The sequence below is a fragment of the Alexandromys fortis genome, unplaced genomic scaffold (genome assembly GCF_014885135.2).
Source record: "Alexandromys fortis isolate MF-2015 unplaced genomic scaffold, M_Fortis_MF-2015_v1.1 scaffold_59, whole genome shotgun sequence".
In the NCBI taxonomy this organism is placed as follows: domain Eukaryota; kingdom Metazoa; phylum Chordata; class Mammalia; order Rodentia; family Cricetidae; genus Alexandromys; species Alexandromys fortis.
The window spans coordinates 842,156-861,342 of NW_026067943.1; the positions used below are offsets into that span (position 1 = coordinate 842,156).

General features: G+C 36.8%; 1 protein-coding gene across 5 annotated transcripts in view; it reads left to right on the forward strand.

The window, feature by feature from the left end:
- Grm7 (glutamate metabotropic receptor 7) overlaps positions 1-19,187 on the forward strand; it is a 901,797-nt gene that overhangs the window by 568,560 nt on the left and 314,050 nt on the right. For all 5 annotated transcript variants that reach the window (XM_050148613.1, XM_050148616.1, XM_050148612.1 and 2 more), the window contains exon 5: positions 12,972-13,112. In XM_050148613.1, the coding sequence (XP_050004570.1) occupies positions 12,972-13,112 (141 nt within the window). The remainder of the gene's footprint in view (positions 1-12,971; positions 13,113-19,187) is intronic.

A 19,187-nucleotide genomic window follows, 5' to 3' on the forward strand; every position in this document is an offset into this window, starting at 1 on the left:
CCCACTCCATTCCCCCTCCCTCTCGAGTCTGAAGAGCAGTCCAGATTCCCTGCCCTGTGGGAAGTCCAAGGTCCTCCCCCCTCCATCCAGGTCCAGGAAAGTGAGCATCCAAACAGGGCATCAAATGGATGGAAATAGAAAACACTATCCTGAGTGAGGTAACCCAGACCTAAAAAGATGAACATGGGATGTACTCACTCATAATTGGTTTCTAGCCATCAATTGCCTTTTTTTTAAAATTCATTTATCATGTATACAATATTCTGTCTGCGTGTATGCCTGAAGGCTAGAAGAGGGCACCAGACCTCATTACAGATGGTTGTAAGCCACCATGTGGTTGCTGGGAATTGAACTCAGGACCTTTGGAAGAGCAGGCAATGCTCTTAACCTCTGAGCCATCTCTCCAGCCCAATTGCCTTTTTTTAAAAACAGTGGTTCTCTCAATTGACACCAATCAGTTTTGTCTCTCACAAGACACCTAGTAATGTTTGTAAATTTTCTGATTGTCACACCTTGTGGTAGTACTACTGGCAAAGCACAGGGATAATCTAGGCATGCTACCAACCACAGACATCATGTGATCACGGGATAGAAAATTGCTGGGGTTGAGTCTCTAATTAAAAGAGACTAAAACTATTTAAAGAGACATAACCAATATTGAATTGACCAAAGTTACAAATATTCCTCACTTTATAGTTTAAGATAAATTTGTAGAAGTGAAAAGATTGAGTAAATATGTAACAATTATCTTTAATTATTTTCAAGGTTGCATTTTGATACTAATTACATGCTTAGAATTTTTAAACTGGTGGGTTTGACTCAACAATTATTCTTAACTGTGTAAGTTCTACTTTTTTATAGCTATGGCAGAATACCTGATAAGATAAACTTTGTGGATAAAAGACTTATTTTCAGATCATCGTGATAAACTGAAAGGCTATAGCATCTTGATCAGCAACTGCGGGAACAGAGCAATGTCTTGTTCACCTGGCAGTATGCAGAATTCAGAAAGAACAGACCAAAACCAGAATCAATTTCAATCTCTAAAAATTTCCCCAAATGACTAACTTCTGGCAGGTAGTCTTCAAAGACTCTGCAACATCCTCAAATAGCACCGCCTGTGAAGACCAGGTATTAGAGCTCAGCAGCCTGAATTTCAGACAGCTCTGTGGAAATTTAGAAATCACTTAGGGCATATGATCCAGAATCTCCAGATCATTAGTATTTATTGAGTACCTGTTATTCCCTGAAGATATTCTTAGAAGTTGTGACTGAGCAGCTCAGTCCACTGAATTAAAACTTTTAAAATATATCACTTTTTATTCTTTTGATTTTTTTTTTGAGACAGGTTTTCTCTGTATAAAAACCCTAGTTGTACTGTAGCTTGTTTTGTAGACCAGGTTTGCATTGAAATCACCACCACCTGGGTATAAACATCACATTTATCATGGAAGGGCATTGGTTTGTTTTCTACAAAACCATAGTTAGGAGGCATCCTCAAAAATTATACAGAAGTTGATTTAACTCATGGGATCTATGTGCTTCCATATACNCAGCATTAATAATCAGAGTGTAAGACATTTGTCTCTGGTTTAGCTCATTAGAAATGTAAAGCTATATATATATATATATATATATATATATATATGATAAATATCTGAGATGGGAAATTTGTGGACAAAATGTGACAGACTGTACCTAGATTATTTTCTAAATGAGTCACGAGTCTTCTTATTGGATGGGGAGTTGAAAACACAGGGATTATCCCCAAACTGGCTCTGTTGTTTAGAAGGAATATTGTAAAAGAAAAATGAAAGGGCATTTAACTTGAAATGCAGTTTTCAAGAAAGTTCTGTTAGTATTTAAACTTGGGACCCTGTGTGACTACTCAAGGTCACACTCCCTTGAGGTGAAACACAGATATCACTGCGTTATGGCATTCTGTAATCTACTCTCTGATACACCACTTTAATGCATTCTTCTTGTTTCCTATTGCTGTGACAAAAACACTTAAGTCAAAAAGTGCTTATTATATCTGACAATTTTATGTTATAGTCCATCCTAGTGGGCAACACCCAGCAGTAACAATTTGAGAGCTGATCGTAGTCCATCTGTATTCAGAAGAAAGCAATAGATACATACATGCTGGTGCTCAGCTTTCTTCTTCCATTTCATTTAGTTAGGGCCCAGCCAATAAAATAGTGGCACCCACATTCACCTCAAGTCATGCAATCAAGATATTCAGCCACAATGATGACCATAGGCTAATCTAATCTAGAACATTTCTCACCAAGATTTTCTTTGAAAGTGAGTTTCTATTGTGTTAAGTTGACAATTAAAAGATGAAGTGTGGGAAAAGTGAGAATATGAGCAAAGAAGTCAAGATCAAGATAAGGCACCCACTAAAACAGTTTACCTGAGCTAATGGGAGCTCACCAACTCCAGCTGGACAGGGAAGGAACCAGCATAGGACCAAACTAGATGCTCTGAATGTGGGTGACAATTGTATGGCTAGGGCAAATTGCAGGATCACTAGCAGTGGCACCAGTATTTATCCCTAATGCTTGTATTGACTTTTTGGAACTCATTCTCTTTGGAGGGATACCCTGCTCGGCCTAGATATATATAAGGAGGGCTTTGGAGCTCCCCAAAGTAATGTTTCTTACCCTCTCTGAGAATAAGGGGTGTGATGTGGAGGGACTGAGAGAAGAAGAGGAAGCAGAACTGGGATTGGTATGTAAAATAAAAATGATTGATTGTTTTCTGTTTCACAAAAATAAAATAAAAACTATGCTTCAATTATTTCTCTTGCATTTAGTCCTCTGCCTTCCACCCTTAAATCCTATACTGACAAGCTCAGATATAAATGTTCACCATGGTTCCTACCATCAACACACTGTGTCCCCATTGAATATATTTCCCTTGAAGGTTTTATTTTTCCCTTAGTGCCAAGTGCCATAGACTTTTGTCTGGCTTGGGAAACTACAGCTTCAGACTTAAAGTATTTTCTATTGTGCTTCAACGATCACCTCAAGATCAGCGATTCAAAAATCACCCCATTTTCTATTTTTAATAATTCACTTTAGCACTTCTTGAATCAACATCTGGGTCCCCCAAATAATTGGACAGACACATTTTAATGTATCTTCCCCTTTCAAGCCCCCATTTTCACTCTGTTCCTGTCAATATTTCTGTGACTCTGCTTGCTTCACTTGTAGCATCATCAGCTGCTGCTGAGGTTGAAAGGGTGATCAGAACCATGAGCTCCATCTTTATAGGCACAGGAATGGGATAAAATTTAATCTTTAGTCCTGGACCTGTGCTATATGTATCTCTTTTAACTTATCTATAATATATAGAAATATTATTAGCATCTACTTTGAAGCTATCAGAATGCATTATCACAGAGAATGGAAGTGAGTGCTCTGACATTTTGAAAGCTCATTGTGTGCTTCCATCTGCTGAGCCATCTTTCTTAACCTTGACCATGTGATAAATGTAAGGGGAAATATGCATTCTGATAGAATCATAATATACTGATCTATGACTAGGCATAACACTTCTATAATACTGTAAATGTCACACAAAACAATAAAAATTAGTGTTCTATAATCATGTCACTCAACAGATATGAAGTCCCCTCCCAGTGCTACAAGTGCACTTTCTCCCAGTACTCCTAGGATCATTCTTCCATGAGTTGTCATATACTCATTCCCTAAATAGCAACAATAGCCATAACTAACTAATATGTTGCTGGTAAGAATTATAAAATACTGCATTTTATAATTTTATTACAGTGTACTCATTTAAAACACTCAGTAAACATTGGTCAGAATGGCCATTATTGTGGTTATTTGTATTTTCTTACCTACTCCCAAATAGGGAATGTATCTCAGTGATAGGGAATATGTATCCTGCTTTCAGAATCTCTCTAACATAATTTTAATTAATCCCTGCTGTAATGAACTACTCTATCAAGCTATTTTCTGGTTATTTACAAGACATGCTTGAAATTTGTGTGATAAAGAAGCCACCTGTGCTGACTGAAAAGGAAATGTGTTTCCTCTGGGTTATACCACTGGCCTGGGTAGTAGTCACAGGTACAGCCTGTGCCTGTCATTACACTTTTGTCTGGCATCTGCATGCTCCACAGAGGGAAAGGAAATTATCAGTAGTACTGTAGACTGAACAATAATTCCCATAGTTTGTTGTGAGAAATGAGACATCTGAGGCAAGAACTTATTATTGAATATTACCATATTGTTTGAGCACCAAGGACATTCCATTGCTCACTGAAGTACAGAGAGCAAAACAGGTCTCAAGAATCCCTATGTCTTCTGTGACGGAAATTTTAATTGGCTTGAACTTGTGAAAGTCTTTTGCAGGAGAGCGGCGTTTGACTTTCTTAGCAATAAACGTTGAATGCACTGATAATATCAAGTTTGAATTGTCTTCCATTGACCAGGCCTCAAATCCTATCAAGAAAATAATTTGTTATTCCCATAAACACTCTTTCAGACATTATCCTAGTGGGCACATCTGCCTGATAGGTTAATATTGTATCATGCAGGATCCGGTAATGGGTAGACTGGAAGTGCCTTTTCCCCCAGCTGCCTTGCTGCATGAAGAATACTATACAACAGAGGGAGAGTCTCCTGGTCAGTTCAAGACTGACTTCTTTATGTTGTGCAACTGAAGTGTTTGATCTTCAGTAATAGTCTTATCATCTAGTTAGACTGGGCCACTAAGAGCAATAATAATAGCCTGAGTTGCTTTGGGTATCCCTGGGAACTCCTTGACCAAAATTTCTTATATTGAATGATCATACATTGATGACCAGGAGTGTTTGGCTTTCCTTCAAGTGTTCCTTTATAGATATGCATGTGACAAGTCCTCCTTTCAAAATGTTATTGTTAGTTCTCCTCCCTCAACTTTTAGGCCTTGGGAGAATCTGTGATCAGAAAGAAAATGAAATATAATTTTGGATAAACTGCCTGGGTTGTTATAGATGTTTGATTATATAAGTGTAGACATTCAGCTTACAAAAAAGCTTCTGGCTGCTGAGACATTTTTAGAGCGGAGTACAAAATGAAGATGGTAACCAGGCAACATGGTTCTTGTACTGTTATTAAAAATAAAATGTGTAGTTTTACCATGTAGAATTTTTCTCTGGCCTTTGATGTGTTGTTTTTTCTCTTGGAAAGATAGGCATGCCTTATATGCTCAAATAATCAATAATTTTCTATTTATAATTTATTATCTTGTTAGTTTATATTTGCTAGAGAATTTGCACAGGTAAACCAATCATGATAATTTCATATGAATCTTAAAAATGTGTTTAAAGATTTAGCATAAAGTTATATAAGTCTTCACACAAGCTATCACACACAAAAAATTAATGCTTGGTCATTAAGATAAAATCTACCTTGAACAAACATGTATATTTTCCAAACAATAATATGTTACTGATTACAATTTTGGAAAATTTTTTAAAATAATGAATAACATTATAAAAACCCTATGTCAAAATGCAACTACCATGACAAACCTTTATCGTCCATGTGCATTACTTGATATCATAATTACAATATATAATACATATATGTGCAATAAGGATCATATGTTCAAATTAGAAGATTTTGTCTTCTGTATCTCTGGTAGACTTTTGCAGGTCTTCCAGGACTATGTATAAATGATGTTTGAGTGGCTAAAATTGTGTAATCTTCTAGAGTATTGGATTGTTAAGTCTGCCTGTGTGCTTACACCACCTGGAAAGTAAAAGGCTCATGCATATGAACCACCAGCAGGTGCTCTAATTTAGTTGATATGGTTTAGAGCCAAAGCATAGGTGAATTCTTTTCACAAATATCACGTATTATCCAAGGGCCTATACAGGGACATGAATTGCTATTCTAGACAAAGACGTCCTGCACATACCTAGTGCTTATTTGTAGGTTGTTGAAAGACTGTTCTCAGACAGGCATCCACAGGTCTCAGATCTTGGTTAACATGTCTCTAAATATCTGCAGGCTACTCTTTGTGTAAGGCAGATCTTATTTCAGAGGAACTCTATGAGGCTACATACGTAGTTGTTTATAACATTATCTAGATTTATTTATTTATTTATTTATTTATTTATTTATTTTGAGTGAAGCTCCAGTCTAGAAACTTATAGTCAGATTTTTCTTTCTGGATATTTAACAAATAATAGCAGCCAGCAACAAATGGGTGTTCAAGTTCCAGAGACAGAAGGGAGAAAAAACGGTAGATGCCTGATTCATTTTTATTATTGTTTTAAAGTGTTTGTGTGTGTATGTGTGTATGCGTGTGTGCATGTATGCACATGTGTTAAAGGTGCGGGCGTGTACACATGAGCACAAGAATCGGTAGAGGAAAGACTCCTCTTCTGACACTCCTGGATTTGCATGTTTTAGGCAGTCATGGGCCACTCATTATGGATGTTATGATTTTAGCATACAAGAGCAATATGTGCTCTTAACTACTGAACCATCTCCCCAGCTCCCAAATCTTCATTCTTTAAGACTTCCATTGATTATTTTATATAAAAGGAGCTTAATTTAGTCCTCTTGTCAATCTTATTGTTGGCTGGAGTGTTAAAATGGGACATCCAATCTTGCAATTTTGTATAAGAAAGTTTAGCTTTGAGTTGCAAGTGTACCCCAGAAAACTCTGTCCTCATCCCCTGCCAGGAATTGACTAATGGTCCAGCAAACACAATCATAAATTATGCTGAGCTCTTTTGAGCCCTATAAGGAATAAAAATCATCCTAATTACAATAATCCAAAAATACTACTAATTAAAAAAACGACTGTCTAAAAGACAGTCATGATCACTGATAACACCTACACCACGAAGATAGTGTACCAAATATACTAGCTGAAAATACCATAATCTTTGACTTATGATTTTTGGAGAGTTGGTAACAGGCTAAAGTTCAAGAGAACAGAAAAGGGTGTGTTTACAAAAAAAATGCCCAATAAAAGCATTTATACTGAGACTCTGGAAATATTAAGTTATCTTGAGTGTATCACTATTAATTAAGTTTCATATTTGAGTATCACACCTGTAAATAGTAGGTTTATAACAACAGATTCTTAGAAACATACATTCTTACCAAAAATAGCTCATCTATTCTTGTATTAAATTTAGTTTCCTAAAGACTTAAATTGAAACGGGGGTAGAGACTACAGTGGTAACACTGATTTTCAGAATTTATTATTTATCTCTGCTTCTGCTATGCTAGTGGAAAGAAATTATGTGAATATTCTTAATATGCACACTTCATATATAGTAATAAATTATTAATAGATTATATCTGTAAAATGTTTGCATAGAAACCAAAATTACCTTGTCTAGAGGATGACCATTCTACAAGGTTTGAATATTTGTAGGCTATGATATGGAATCTACAGGTAATATTATGAAAGTATACCCATACACACCCCTACTTACCTTTCTCTTATATCCATATGTGTGATTTCAAAACATAAAGAATCAATAAATACACATGTAAAGACTAAAGAAATAAAATTGTATCATTTGTGACAATATGAATTAGATATCATTGTTTTAGAGTAAGCAAAATAGTGATTTCAGTCATGCATGTATTATTTAAGACTTACAATTTTGCTAATTGAAACTAGAACAATGATCACCTCACGAGAATAAAGCCAGACAAGAAATCTGAACAGAAATATATAGAGAAAGTAGACAGATTCAAATAGCAGCCATGTATCTGCCAAAGGAGACAGGTGCCAGAATTTTAGTAGGCCACAGCCTCATGCTGATACATAAATTAATAGAAGTGAGTTAATTTAAGATATAAGAGTTAGATAGAAATATGCCTAAGCCATCAACCAAACTGTGTTGTAGTTAACATAGTTTTGTGTGAGTATTTGGGTCTGGGTGATTGGAAGATGAATGAGTGGTCTCCACTTGTAATGACCCTTGTATATTTTCCCCTAAGGCCTGTAAAGTAACTGATATTTGTGTTGTTTGTTTGTGTAGCTATTTCAACTCTGGATTTCTACTTCATCTTCTGAAGAATTGTTATCTGAGTGTATAAATTTATATGACTTTTCTGTGTTAATATATCTTTTTTTTTTTTTTACAGACAAATGACTGTATATTTGCTTGCTACTCATAAAAGATAAGCTGTTTGGAGATGGCAGGGACTAGTGATAAATACAACTTAAGGTTATTTATAAATATGTATATACATACATAACATCTGACGAATTTAGATTCATCAAGAATAATGCATACATCAAAATAATCTACTCACAATATTTTATTTTATTTTTTTTGGTAAGAAAACTTAAAATTTTTTATTGCTGTTTTACTCACCAGTATTGTTTTTTTTTAAATATAATTTTTTTATTGAAAAAAAAGATTTCCGCCTCCTCCCCGCCTCCCATTTCCCTCCCCGTCTCCCTTTTCCCCCCTCCTCCCTCTCCTCTCCCCCTCCCCCCCACTCCTCTCCCCCTCCCTCTCCAGTCTGAGGGGCAGTCAGGGTTCCCTGCCCTGTGGGAGCCTAGCTAGTTTGGATGTCCACCTTCCTAGACCAAGATGGAGCGGGGAGGACTTTGTGTTAATATATCTTAATGCTCAGCATAAGCATACTGAAGGAAGAGAGATGCACCTTCTGATGGTATAATGCCCATATCCATTCTATAAATAGAAGATGCTAGACTGATCTTTGGTTTTTTCCAGGGGATCTGAGTTTCATTGTTGATGTGGGAGTGTCATATATCAAATCTGTTGATTTCATTGGTTAAGTAATAAACCAACTGCTTGGCCTCATAGCTTAGAACATAGGTGGGTGGAATAAACAGAATAGGATGCTGGGCGGAAGAGGAAGTGAGGTCAGACTCTGCTCTGCTCCCAGAGAGACCCGACAGCTCTGCTGGAGCAGAGACACAAAGCTCAACAAAACCAGGATGGAAATAGGCTAGAATCTTCCCGGTAAGCACACCTTGGGGTGCTTACACACATTATCAGAAATGGGCTAGTCCAGGTGCGAGAATTAGCCTGTAAGGGCTAGAGTTCATGGGCCAAGCAGTTCTTAAATGAATACAGTTTGTGTGTTGTTATTTCAGGCATGAGCTAGCCAAGCGGCTGGGGTGTTGGGGACGCAGCCCCGCCGCCGCTTCCATATTTCAACACATTGTCAACCCCACATGACAGTTCAGATCTTGTTTACTGTGATGAGCAGTGTGTTCTTTAAGCATTAGCAAAGGCTTCCTGAGCTGGAAACAGGATAGTAAGAAGAGCTAAAAGATCTTGCCCTTAGTGTATAAAGTTGGAATTTCTGATGCTGTTTCCCTCTTTGACTGTTGAAGATGTTTCCCTGTCTGTAATATACTCCTGAGTTGAAAATCGAGTATCTTAGTTACAGATGTATTAGATGTTTCAGATGTATTAGATGGCATGTAAAGCCTCCTTCTGCTCTGTGACATGCTAATGACGTCCTGATAGTATTCTTCATGCCGCATCTAGTAAGACCTTCCTTGACTTTCAGTTAGAAGGTCCGTCTCCTAATCATAGTCCCCAAGAAGAATCATGCCTCTATTAAGTTATACTCCACAGATTCCAGTTGACACCTGAGGATCATCTCCTTATTTCAAAGAGAACTAGAACATTTTGTAACGCCTGTTGATCCTTTGTTCTTACTCCCTCTTGTGTAGAATTAACTTCCAAAATAATGGCAGCTCTGCTGAACATGTACCAGTGGGACACTGTTTCAGACTATCCTAGAATGAAACTTAGCAAATGAAATTCATCTGCTCAACCAAAGGACCAAATTCACATTAAGAATTCCATCTGCTTCCTGTAAAAGAATGATAATTTTTCTTTATCAAATCTTTGATTATGTTTTCTTTGAATCAAAACTGTGGGAGCTGGTGCCTTGGGTTATATTTTAAAACTCTGGCAAAGTTCTTAATTGTACTGATATATGTTCAGATCATTTGTCCTTCTGAAATTGAATACAGATGGGTAGAGATTTATTTCACACACAAGTGTGGGGAGGGAGATGAAGAACACAGGAACCTGGTTATTAGTTAAATTAATGTCTGATTCTCTCCCTAAGTCTCTGCCCCACCTGGGTCACTGAACATCTTATATAAAGTATCCTATTTCTAAAGAAAAAAAGGTAGAATCTTCAAGTTTCTGAAACTGTAATATAGAATATGGATAGGCAGAGGTGAGACTTGGCCCTACTTTGATGTCAGAAAGACCTACTCTGTTAGTAAAGAGCACCACAAAGCACACCTTACTGAAAGGGCTACCAATTGTGTTCTCAAGCACTGTTAATATCTGAATGCCAGAAGATGCTTTTCAAACCTTGAAGACATGACATCTGGTTAGTTTCCTTCTTTCTGAGTGGAAATAAATAAAGGGAACTAACAAGAATCCATTTATCTTCTCCCATGACCTGATAAAAGCTAGAAATAGGTTGTCAGGTCCTGAAGGAATCTGATTCAGACAAGCAAAAGCAAGGCATGAAAAAGAACCTCAGCGGATGAAACCATTTTATCTATGCATCTGTCCTTTGTGTTTGTGTAAGAAGACCTGTTTTCTGAACCTGGATTACCCCATCACGGTCAGATCACAAAACCGGGTACCAAATTGGTTGATTTCCCCACTATATTATCTTCTCACACACGAAATAGTTTATCTTCTGCTTTTGGAACTACCAGTTTTCCTGTGATACTAATTCTTTCATAACTGGGCATCTTCTAGGAAATAAAAGAGAAAATGGCATAGTGTGTGGATAACAGCAAATTCCATAGGTCTTTCCTGGATCTTTGGTGGGTATGGAAATGTCCAGAAGATGAAAAAGAAAATGAAAACCCAGTTTCCCCTTTTCTCCATTTTCCTGATCAGCTGTCCAAGTGATTATGACACTCATCCGAACATAAGCCTGCTTTGTAGCATTGTGAAATATGTAAATGAAACTAGGCACCATACTATCAAATTCTTCTGAATTACTCATTTCTGACTTTGAAATAATAATTTCACTTTCTAAGCAAGTAATACCCACTGCTTAAAGTTAATGTGATGCATTAAGAGTAAATGAATGTAAAATACTTTCTGTTTTTGTCACCGTAACCATTAACACAATTTTTATGACATACAGAGAAGCTGGATACTTTAAGTATGTGGTAGTAGTTTCCCCTTCTCCTATATCTCTTGGCCTTAAACTTCCTAAGTTTCTGTATTCTTCCTCCTGCCATTCACTGGTGGCACTGTGGAGAGGGACAGAAGGAGATAGTGTCATCTTCATTTCTGCAAATAGACAAAAGGAAGATCAGCAATGCAAAGTATGGACTTCCTGTGCTTCCATGACATAGTGACATTAGTAGACCTGGCATTCAACCCTAGTACAGGTGATAATCTGAATCTGATCTTTCATTTCTTTTGAATTTTGATCATCTTGAGACCTCAAAGCTTCATTGTAGTGGTTGAAATTACCCATTCCAGAAGTAGCAGCTATAAGATTGTATAGTACTTGACTCTTGCGTTTCTGTTAGTATGGATTTGAAATGAATAGCATCAAAGTGACATACTTATTTACCTGTGGCCTCTCTGAAATCAATTTTATTTTCTCTTTGACTGGTAAGCCAATTCTATGATGGGAAAATAGCAAAAGAAGAAGGTCTTCATATGCTACTCACTCACCAGTAGCTGAAATAGCCAAGAATGTAGACTAGAGCATGACAGTTGTCCTTGAGCATGTTACAATTTTTATAAGCTTGTGTTTTCTCATGTGCTAAGTGAGAATAATGATATTATCATACAGACAGGTATATAGTAAGCACTGAAACCATAAGTTACTATGTGAAAAATACAAAATTAGTATATTGTATATCCTTAAATTCTTTTAATACTACAACAAAATACATGACCAAAGGAACTTTAAAAAGAACAGGTTCAGGATGGTACACAGTTGGAGGGTACAACCCACTATGACACAGAAATCACAGAAGCAGATATTAGAGGAGGCAGCTGGGCATAGTACATCCACAGAAACACAGAGCAATGAATGCGAGTGTTGAGCTCAATTTTTTTTTAATCTGTCAAGAACCTTTTTGACTGAAGTTTCTGTCCTATCTGGTCCCACAGCCATTCAGTCCCAAAGAAACACAGAGAGTCCTGCATTAATTATAAGCTGGTTGGCCCATTAGCTCAGGTTTCTTATTAACTCTTATAACTTACAGTAATCCATGATTCTTGTCTGTGTTAACAATGTGGCTTGGTACCTTTGGTCAGTGAGGCATTCTCATTTTGCTTCCTCTGTGTCTGGGTGATGGCTGCAGACAGAGCCTTTCCTCCTCCCAGAATTCTCCTGTTCTGGTTGCCCTGCCTATACTTCCTGCCTGGCTACTGGCCAATCAGCATTTTATTAAACCACTACAACTGACAAAACTTTACAGGGTATGACACCATTGTCTCACAGCAGAACCCTAGTCCATGGAATAATTTTTCACACAGTTAAGGTGGGTCATCCTACCTCAGCTAATCTTTATTGCCCAGAGACTTGTCAACTAGATGAGTCAAGACCCTTAAACTGACAGCATTAATAATCAGAGTGTAAGACATTTGTCTCTGGTTTAGCTCATTAGAAATGTAAAGCTATATATATATATATATATATATATATATTTCCTAAGTTTTTCAGTAAGCCTCACAACATAGTGCTTGTACATTGTAGAATATGCCTTTTCATTATTGATTGACTAAATTAGAAAATTTACTATAGTTTAGCTCATACACACACATATATGTCTGCATGTGTATTTGAACTTCATGCATCTAGTATATTGATGGACATAAATAAATAAATCTAGTCTACAGCCTATCACTGGTCCCTTTTGTTTCTTTAATTTAATTAATATGGTAGCAGTGATCTCTATGAATTCTGACCTTCTCATTTAACTCTGTTTAGGGTTTGATGCTTATTTCACATCCCGCACACTTGAAAACAACCGGAGAAATGTATGGTTTGCTGAATACTGGGAAGAAAACTTTAACTGCAAGCTGACAATTAGTGGGTCCAAAAAAGAAGACACAGATCGCAAGTGCACAGGTAATTTCATTCCCATTGTCCTCCTCCTGTGACTTTACATAGCTAGCATTGAGATGTCTGCATCACTGACAGAAGGAAGCCTGGCTGGAGACAAACTGAAAAAGTAAATTGAATTTTACCAGATTTTTTCAAAAAATAGATGAGGAGCATAACTCTTGCAGGTCAAGGGAAATAGAGACAAGAATGTATCCTTTTTTACCTGTTCATAACACTGTAATTGTCATTCCCACTGATACGTGGGACCTTGTTCCTTCAAATACTCCTGTAAATAAACATTTGTTCATGTTCTAGCCAGGAGAACAAAGTCATTTTCACTAAAACAAAAGCCCCTAAGACATCTCAAAGTAGAAACAGTGGCAACTGTATAGCTGATCAAGTTTACAGAATGCTTGAGTTTATAATAATGGACATTCTTAATGGTTTTCACTTAATGCATAAGTGAAAAAGTCATTTGCTATTTAATTTATGCTTAAAATATTCACTGCCTCTCATACAAATCTTTTGTGAATTTCTTGCTAATAAAAAGTGTGTTTGTAAATAGATAAAGAGGGAAGAAGACTTTAGTTCATTTAGTCATTTTCAGACATTTATTAAGTAACCTCCTTTATGCTGATCACTATTCTAGGCAATTTTAACCTCTGCTTATATGAGGCTTAGAATGTAGTACTGGAGTAGGTGAAGGGTCCTTGACATTGCTCCAGTGAATTTGTCATATAAACTAGAAGGTATGAGTTTGGATTACAGGGACATATAACAAAAGAATTTCAGTTGTGTTGAAGGCATAAGCTTTTTTCCAAATACTTCCCTGAGAGAATAATGCTTGAATCAGCATCTGTAAATAGATTAGACAACAACCAATTGGTAAAGGAGAAAACTGGGTGAAAAGTCACTGATAATAAATAACATGACATAGTTCTGTAGCAAGAGGATTTTTGCAACTCTGAGGATACAGTTAAATGCCCAAAATGGCATTAATTTAATGGAGAATATATGTCAAGGGAGAATGAATGAGTAACTGTCAAAAGAAGAGCAAATACTCTTCTGTTTAATTGAATTTGTTATTGATTTGTGTTTAATTTCATATCTGATCTTTTAACTTGTGCACTGAATAGCTGTGAAAGGTCAAGTAGAGCCTACCTCTACTCTCCAGTCACCCTCAACATTTGGAGTAGTGACTTTCAGGTATCCCAACACCCTACAGTGTGTACTCAATATGATCATGCATACTGAGGGCAAGGACAGAGGGAAAGCACAGGCACTAAAGTCCTTCTCATACATGTATGAGTACCAAAGTTCAGTTGCCAGAACTCATATTGCGGAAAAAAACAAAGCTATGGTGACATGCACTTGAATCCCAGCCCTCGAGAGGCAGAGACAGTATCTTCAGGTTCATTGACCAGCCATTCTAACCTAATAGTTGAACCCCAGGCCATTAAGAGGCTCTGTCTCAAAATATAAGGAGGACTGTGACTAAGGGGGAATAAAACCTAAGGTTGTCCTGTGGCCTTTACATGTACAGAAACAAAAAAAGCACACACACACAGACACTCACACACAGACACATGTACACACTATCTCATTCTCATATATCATGTTGAAATCACCTTAGATACGAGTCTTACTTAGTTTTTCTTTGCATCTAACTCTATATATTTTAATCACTTTAATGTTGTAAATTAACCTGTTCATTAAGTAACTATTAATTAGGTAGAATACATGATATGTAGTACTTAAGATACCATGACAGATTTGAAAATACTTAAGAGCTCACTTTATCACAAGGAGGTTTCTGTGAAAAAGAAGATATACGGTAAAGAGACAAGAATAAAAATATTGCTAAAAAATCAATAGGACAAATATATTGGAGGCATCATGGTTAACTAGAATGCCAGAGTAATCACATTCTCTGTTCAGAACACAATATATAGCAGCGCAGTGTTCTCAGAAACATGGTCTTTGTATAGTTGAAGAAAAGGTGAATAAAATTGATTCAATGTTGACTAGACCTAGGTGACACAGAGCTTTCAAGTGGAAACTGAAGAAATTAGTTTGACATCTGGATAATTTGTCTGTAAGACAGAGAACACTCAAGTGTACGACAGTATGCAGATGATGGATGACAGTTTCCAGAGTGTCGCTGACATTCAGTGTTCTGTAGAATGGCTGGAGGTGGACTGGATTTTCAAAATGGAATTTAGCCATGTTCCTGTCTTAGATCAACTCTAACCCTGAATTCTCTCTGGATAACCACATCTCAGAGCTGAGTACAGCGAATAAGAGCATTATACATCCATACATACATACACACACAAACACACACAGTGTGTATGTATGTATGTGTGTATTTATGCATGCATGTATGTATGTATGTATGGCCAATCTACCTCAGAAATGGGAAATCTATTGTGTCTTTCCATAATTTTCTTTGCAGAGTCACATTTACTAAATTACAGATGATCTAAAATTATTCTCCTATTCTCTCTTCATACATTCTTTTTATTAGACAATGATTTCTCTGGGGAAAACTGATTATGTACTATTTCTAAAATTATAATTATATATAAAATCATAATTATGCACAAATTGAGTTTATTAGAATGGCTTACTCAATAGAGGCTAAGTAATCTCAGAGTGACCTCCTGCACTCCGCAGACATTAGAATCTGGTAGCTGCTTAGCAGGGTACCTCAGCAGTCCCAGTCTGGGGATGCGGAAAGCCTGGAACCGTCCAGGAGAGTTGTTAGTGTTCAGATTATGTGGAAGTTCAAACATGCTGGAATCTAAGGTCCATCAAGGATGGCAGCAGCAACATCAGGAGCATCAACAGCAGCATCAACAGCAGTAGCAGCATAGAAGCCTTCACTCAGAAATAAACAATAGCAGATAGCACTGCCTTTTCCTTTAGCCTCCTTCTATCTGCTCAGCTCCTTGGAAGGTGCCAAAAATGTGATGGTGGGTCTCCCCCATTAGCAAATTCCTGGAAATCATCCTCAAAGACACATCAGAAGCATAAGCCCTAGTAAATTCCAGACTCTACCTGTAATATTGACAATCAAGGTGAATCATCACACCTTTCTTTAAACTATTCCTGATAGTAAGATAGTCCTTTGACTGATAGCAAATACTGTTACTATTAAGTTTACTCTTCAAGCTTATAGATATAAAAATACAAGATATGCCTGGTGCCATTAGTAGTTTGTGACTTTTTTCTTTCCTACCCTTTTCTTTTCTAAGCCTGGCTGAGCTCTTATGCTGCTTTGGTAGTATTTACAAAACACTCTTTAAAATATCTTGACATTTAGATACACCTCAATTTTGGAAGTAGAAAGTGGTAGGAAAAGTTATGCTGATTGATAGTCTAGAAAAAAAAAACAGGTTAGAGGGAAGGTCCTTAAAGCTGTGATAACAAACCAAATTTAATCAAGATGTGGAAGAGACATTGGTGGGCTTTAGCATGTGGAAGATGGAATGAAAGCTGCCAAATGCTAAATTTTGAGACAGTAAAGAGAATAAATGTGTCAGAAGGAAGCAGCCACATGAGGAGACTATAGAACTATCAGTTTTACACTGTAAACGGACAACCTGAAGACAGTGGGTATTTCTGCAGGAGGACTGCGAAAACAAAACAAAAAATTCAGCCTCCTTAATTTCTTCCTGTGACTGTGCTCTGATGACAAATTGACTCATCTAAAATTATGAAAGTGAACAAGCTTAAAATAGTATTCCTTTTACTTGTACTGTATAGCCTCTCAAGCCATAAGAAGTTATGTCTCTATATTTGTTCTGGGCAAACCAACATGGAATCTGTCATCTCGTGTACTTTAGTAATGAACAGTAAGACTCATAGTATATGAAGAAAACAGATTGCTTTCCTAATGCTGTATCAAAAGCTTCCAGGTCACATAAAAGTAAAAGGGCTTTGAAAGGAAAAATAATTATCAAATTTTTTTTTAAGAAATAGAGAATAATCTTTGTCCCTGAAGAATTTGTAGGGATTCTGGGGTACAGACATTCTTGAAGCTAATATCTTGAGAAAATACCTAACCACCTGTTCCATAAATTACTAACATCCATTTGACATATCTGTATGACAAGCAATATTTATTCATTGTTCTATATCTTTACAATATTCCAAAGCTCTTGTATACTCACTCATAATATTTCTAACTCCAAAATCTAACTATCTTTCTCTGACCATTGCTTGAAATTATTTCCTTTGCTACAAGTCAAACATCGGTAGCAAGTGATTTTGTACATCAGGAGACATCCTGGAAGGGAATGTATGCTAAACAGCCTAAGTTTTCATAGATGACAGAGATCCCATATGATAGGACTCAATGTCATTTGTGATATTTCATACTAAGGGTACATCATTCCATGGAAACCGTATTAGAGTCAAATACTAGGAAATAGAATCTACTAGACAGTTTGACAAGGATCACATGTATTATTCAGCAGAAAAAGCATATGGCCTTTGTTTATTAGTTGTACATGTGGTTCCTGATTCTAAGCCCACCAACTGAGCTTGTTCCCCTTGAATATGTTAGTACTGCTAACATAGAGATCTGGTCCAAGTCTGATCATGCTGAGGATGATGGTTCTTTGGGAATGCTAAGAAGAGAAGGAAAATAAAATGATGTACCAGGAAACAAGCAATGGCAATCTCCAATTGGAGAAATGGTTGTGCCCATACAGTTAATGGTTTTAGAATCAATGAGCTAGGGTCTGACATCAAGGCCTATCTATGAGTTTACCCATGAAAAGTTGGACAATATTGTTTAAATTTTCAAAGTCATTCTTCACGCATGAAATGAGGTAGGAAGCAAAGCTTCTGAAGCCGTGGTGGGGATTAAATTACATAGTTGAAGTGTTAAATCTGAAGTGATGTTAGCACATGGTCCTAATTCAGTATGGCTAACAATTACTCACCATTCTGGCTGAATGCAATTGCCTGTGTAGAATTCACAGTTAACCTGTTTATGTGAGTTCTGAAGAAGAGAAGGTTTAATGGAAAATAAAACCACAAATCTGAATAAATATAAAGATATAGACGGCAACATTTCATGGGGTGCATATTACATGATGCAGTAATGATGTGCGAGAGTATTTGCAGACAGGAATGAGGCCATGCTAAGCTCTGAGGGAATAGAAGACTCAATGACAAAGGAAATCCAGCATCATAGTAGAGTGTGTATGCAGACATTGCCTGACACTCAACTAGCCAGACTCCTTTTCCTGATTTTCTCCCCTTTTAACCAAGAAGTGGTATATTTTCAAGGTCTCCCTCAAATGTACCCTGCCCATTCAGTACAAGGTTCGGGGATCTGAATGTGTTTGCCTGTGGCAGCCATAAAATGATATCCATCTGTTTAGTCTGGGGGCTCATACAGAACATTTGTCTCACTAACATTACTGCTCTGACAGGTGCCATTTGTGCACACTGATTCATCAGCGTTACCTTCTCACCGAAAGGAAGCAACTCAGCATTTAGGAATCCATCACCCTGTGAAAGGCCAATTTGACTGTCAGAGATTTGTTTTCCTTTGGATATAACAAAGTATAAATAAGTGGAAAGAACCTTCTCTCTGCACCCTATAGTGACTTGTTTACTTTGTTGCTTGTGTTTTCTAGTCTCACAGTAAAAAATTCAGTTTGAGTAACTCTTTAATGTTTCAAGGAAACTTTTTGAAGTCATTTGACAAAACACAATAAAAACACATTTTTCTCCTCCCTGATATCTTAACTAGACACTTGATATAGATAAACTATGAGTTAGTCTTTAAGTTTATGTATTTTAGGATTGTATGTTAATGTGACTCTCTGATATATTTTAATCACTTGACTCATCTCTAAGATGGCTGAAAGTCTATTTGTTGCTGTTACTTAAATCTTCTACCTATCTACCTTCTCCTTCTGTGAAAACTGGAAACATGTCAGATTGTTTCGATTTTTGTATTTGTTTATTTACTTAATGGCAAATATTAAGAAGTAAATATCTTTGACCCTCACATAAATATTAAGACATAATTTTCCACTTGGTGTAGCATTTTACAGCAATTGCTTGGATGACTGCCTG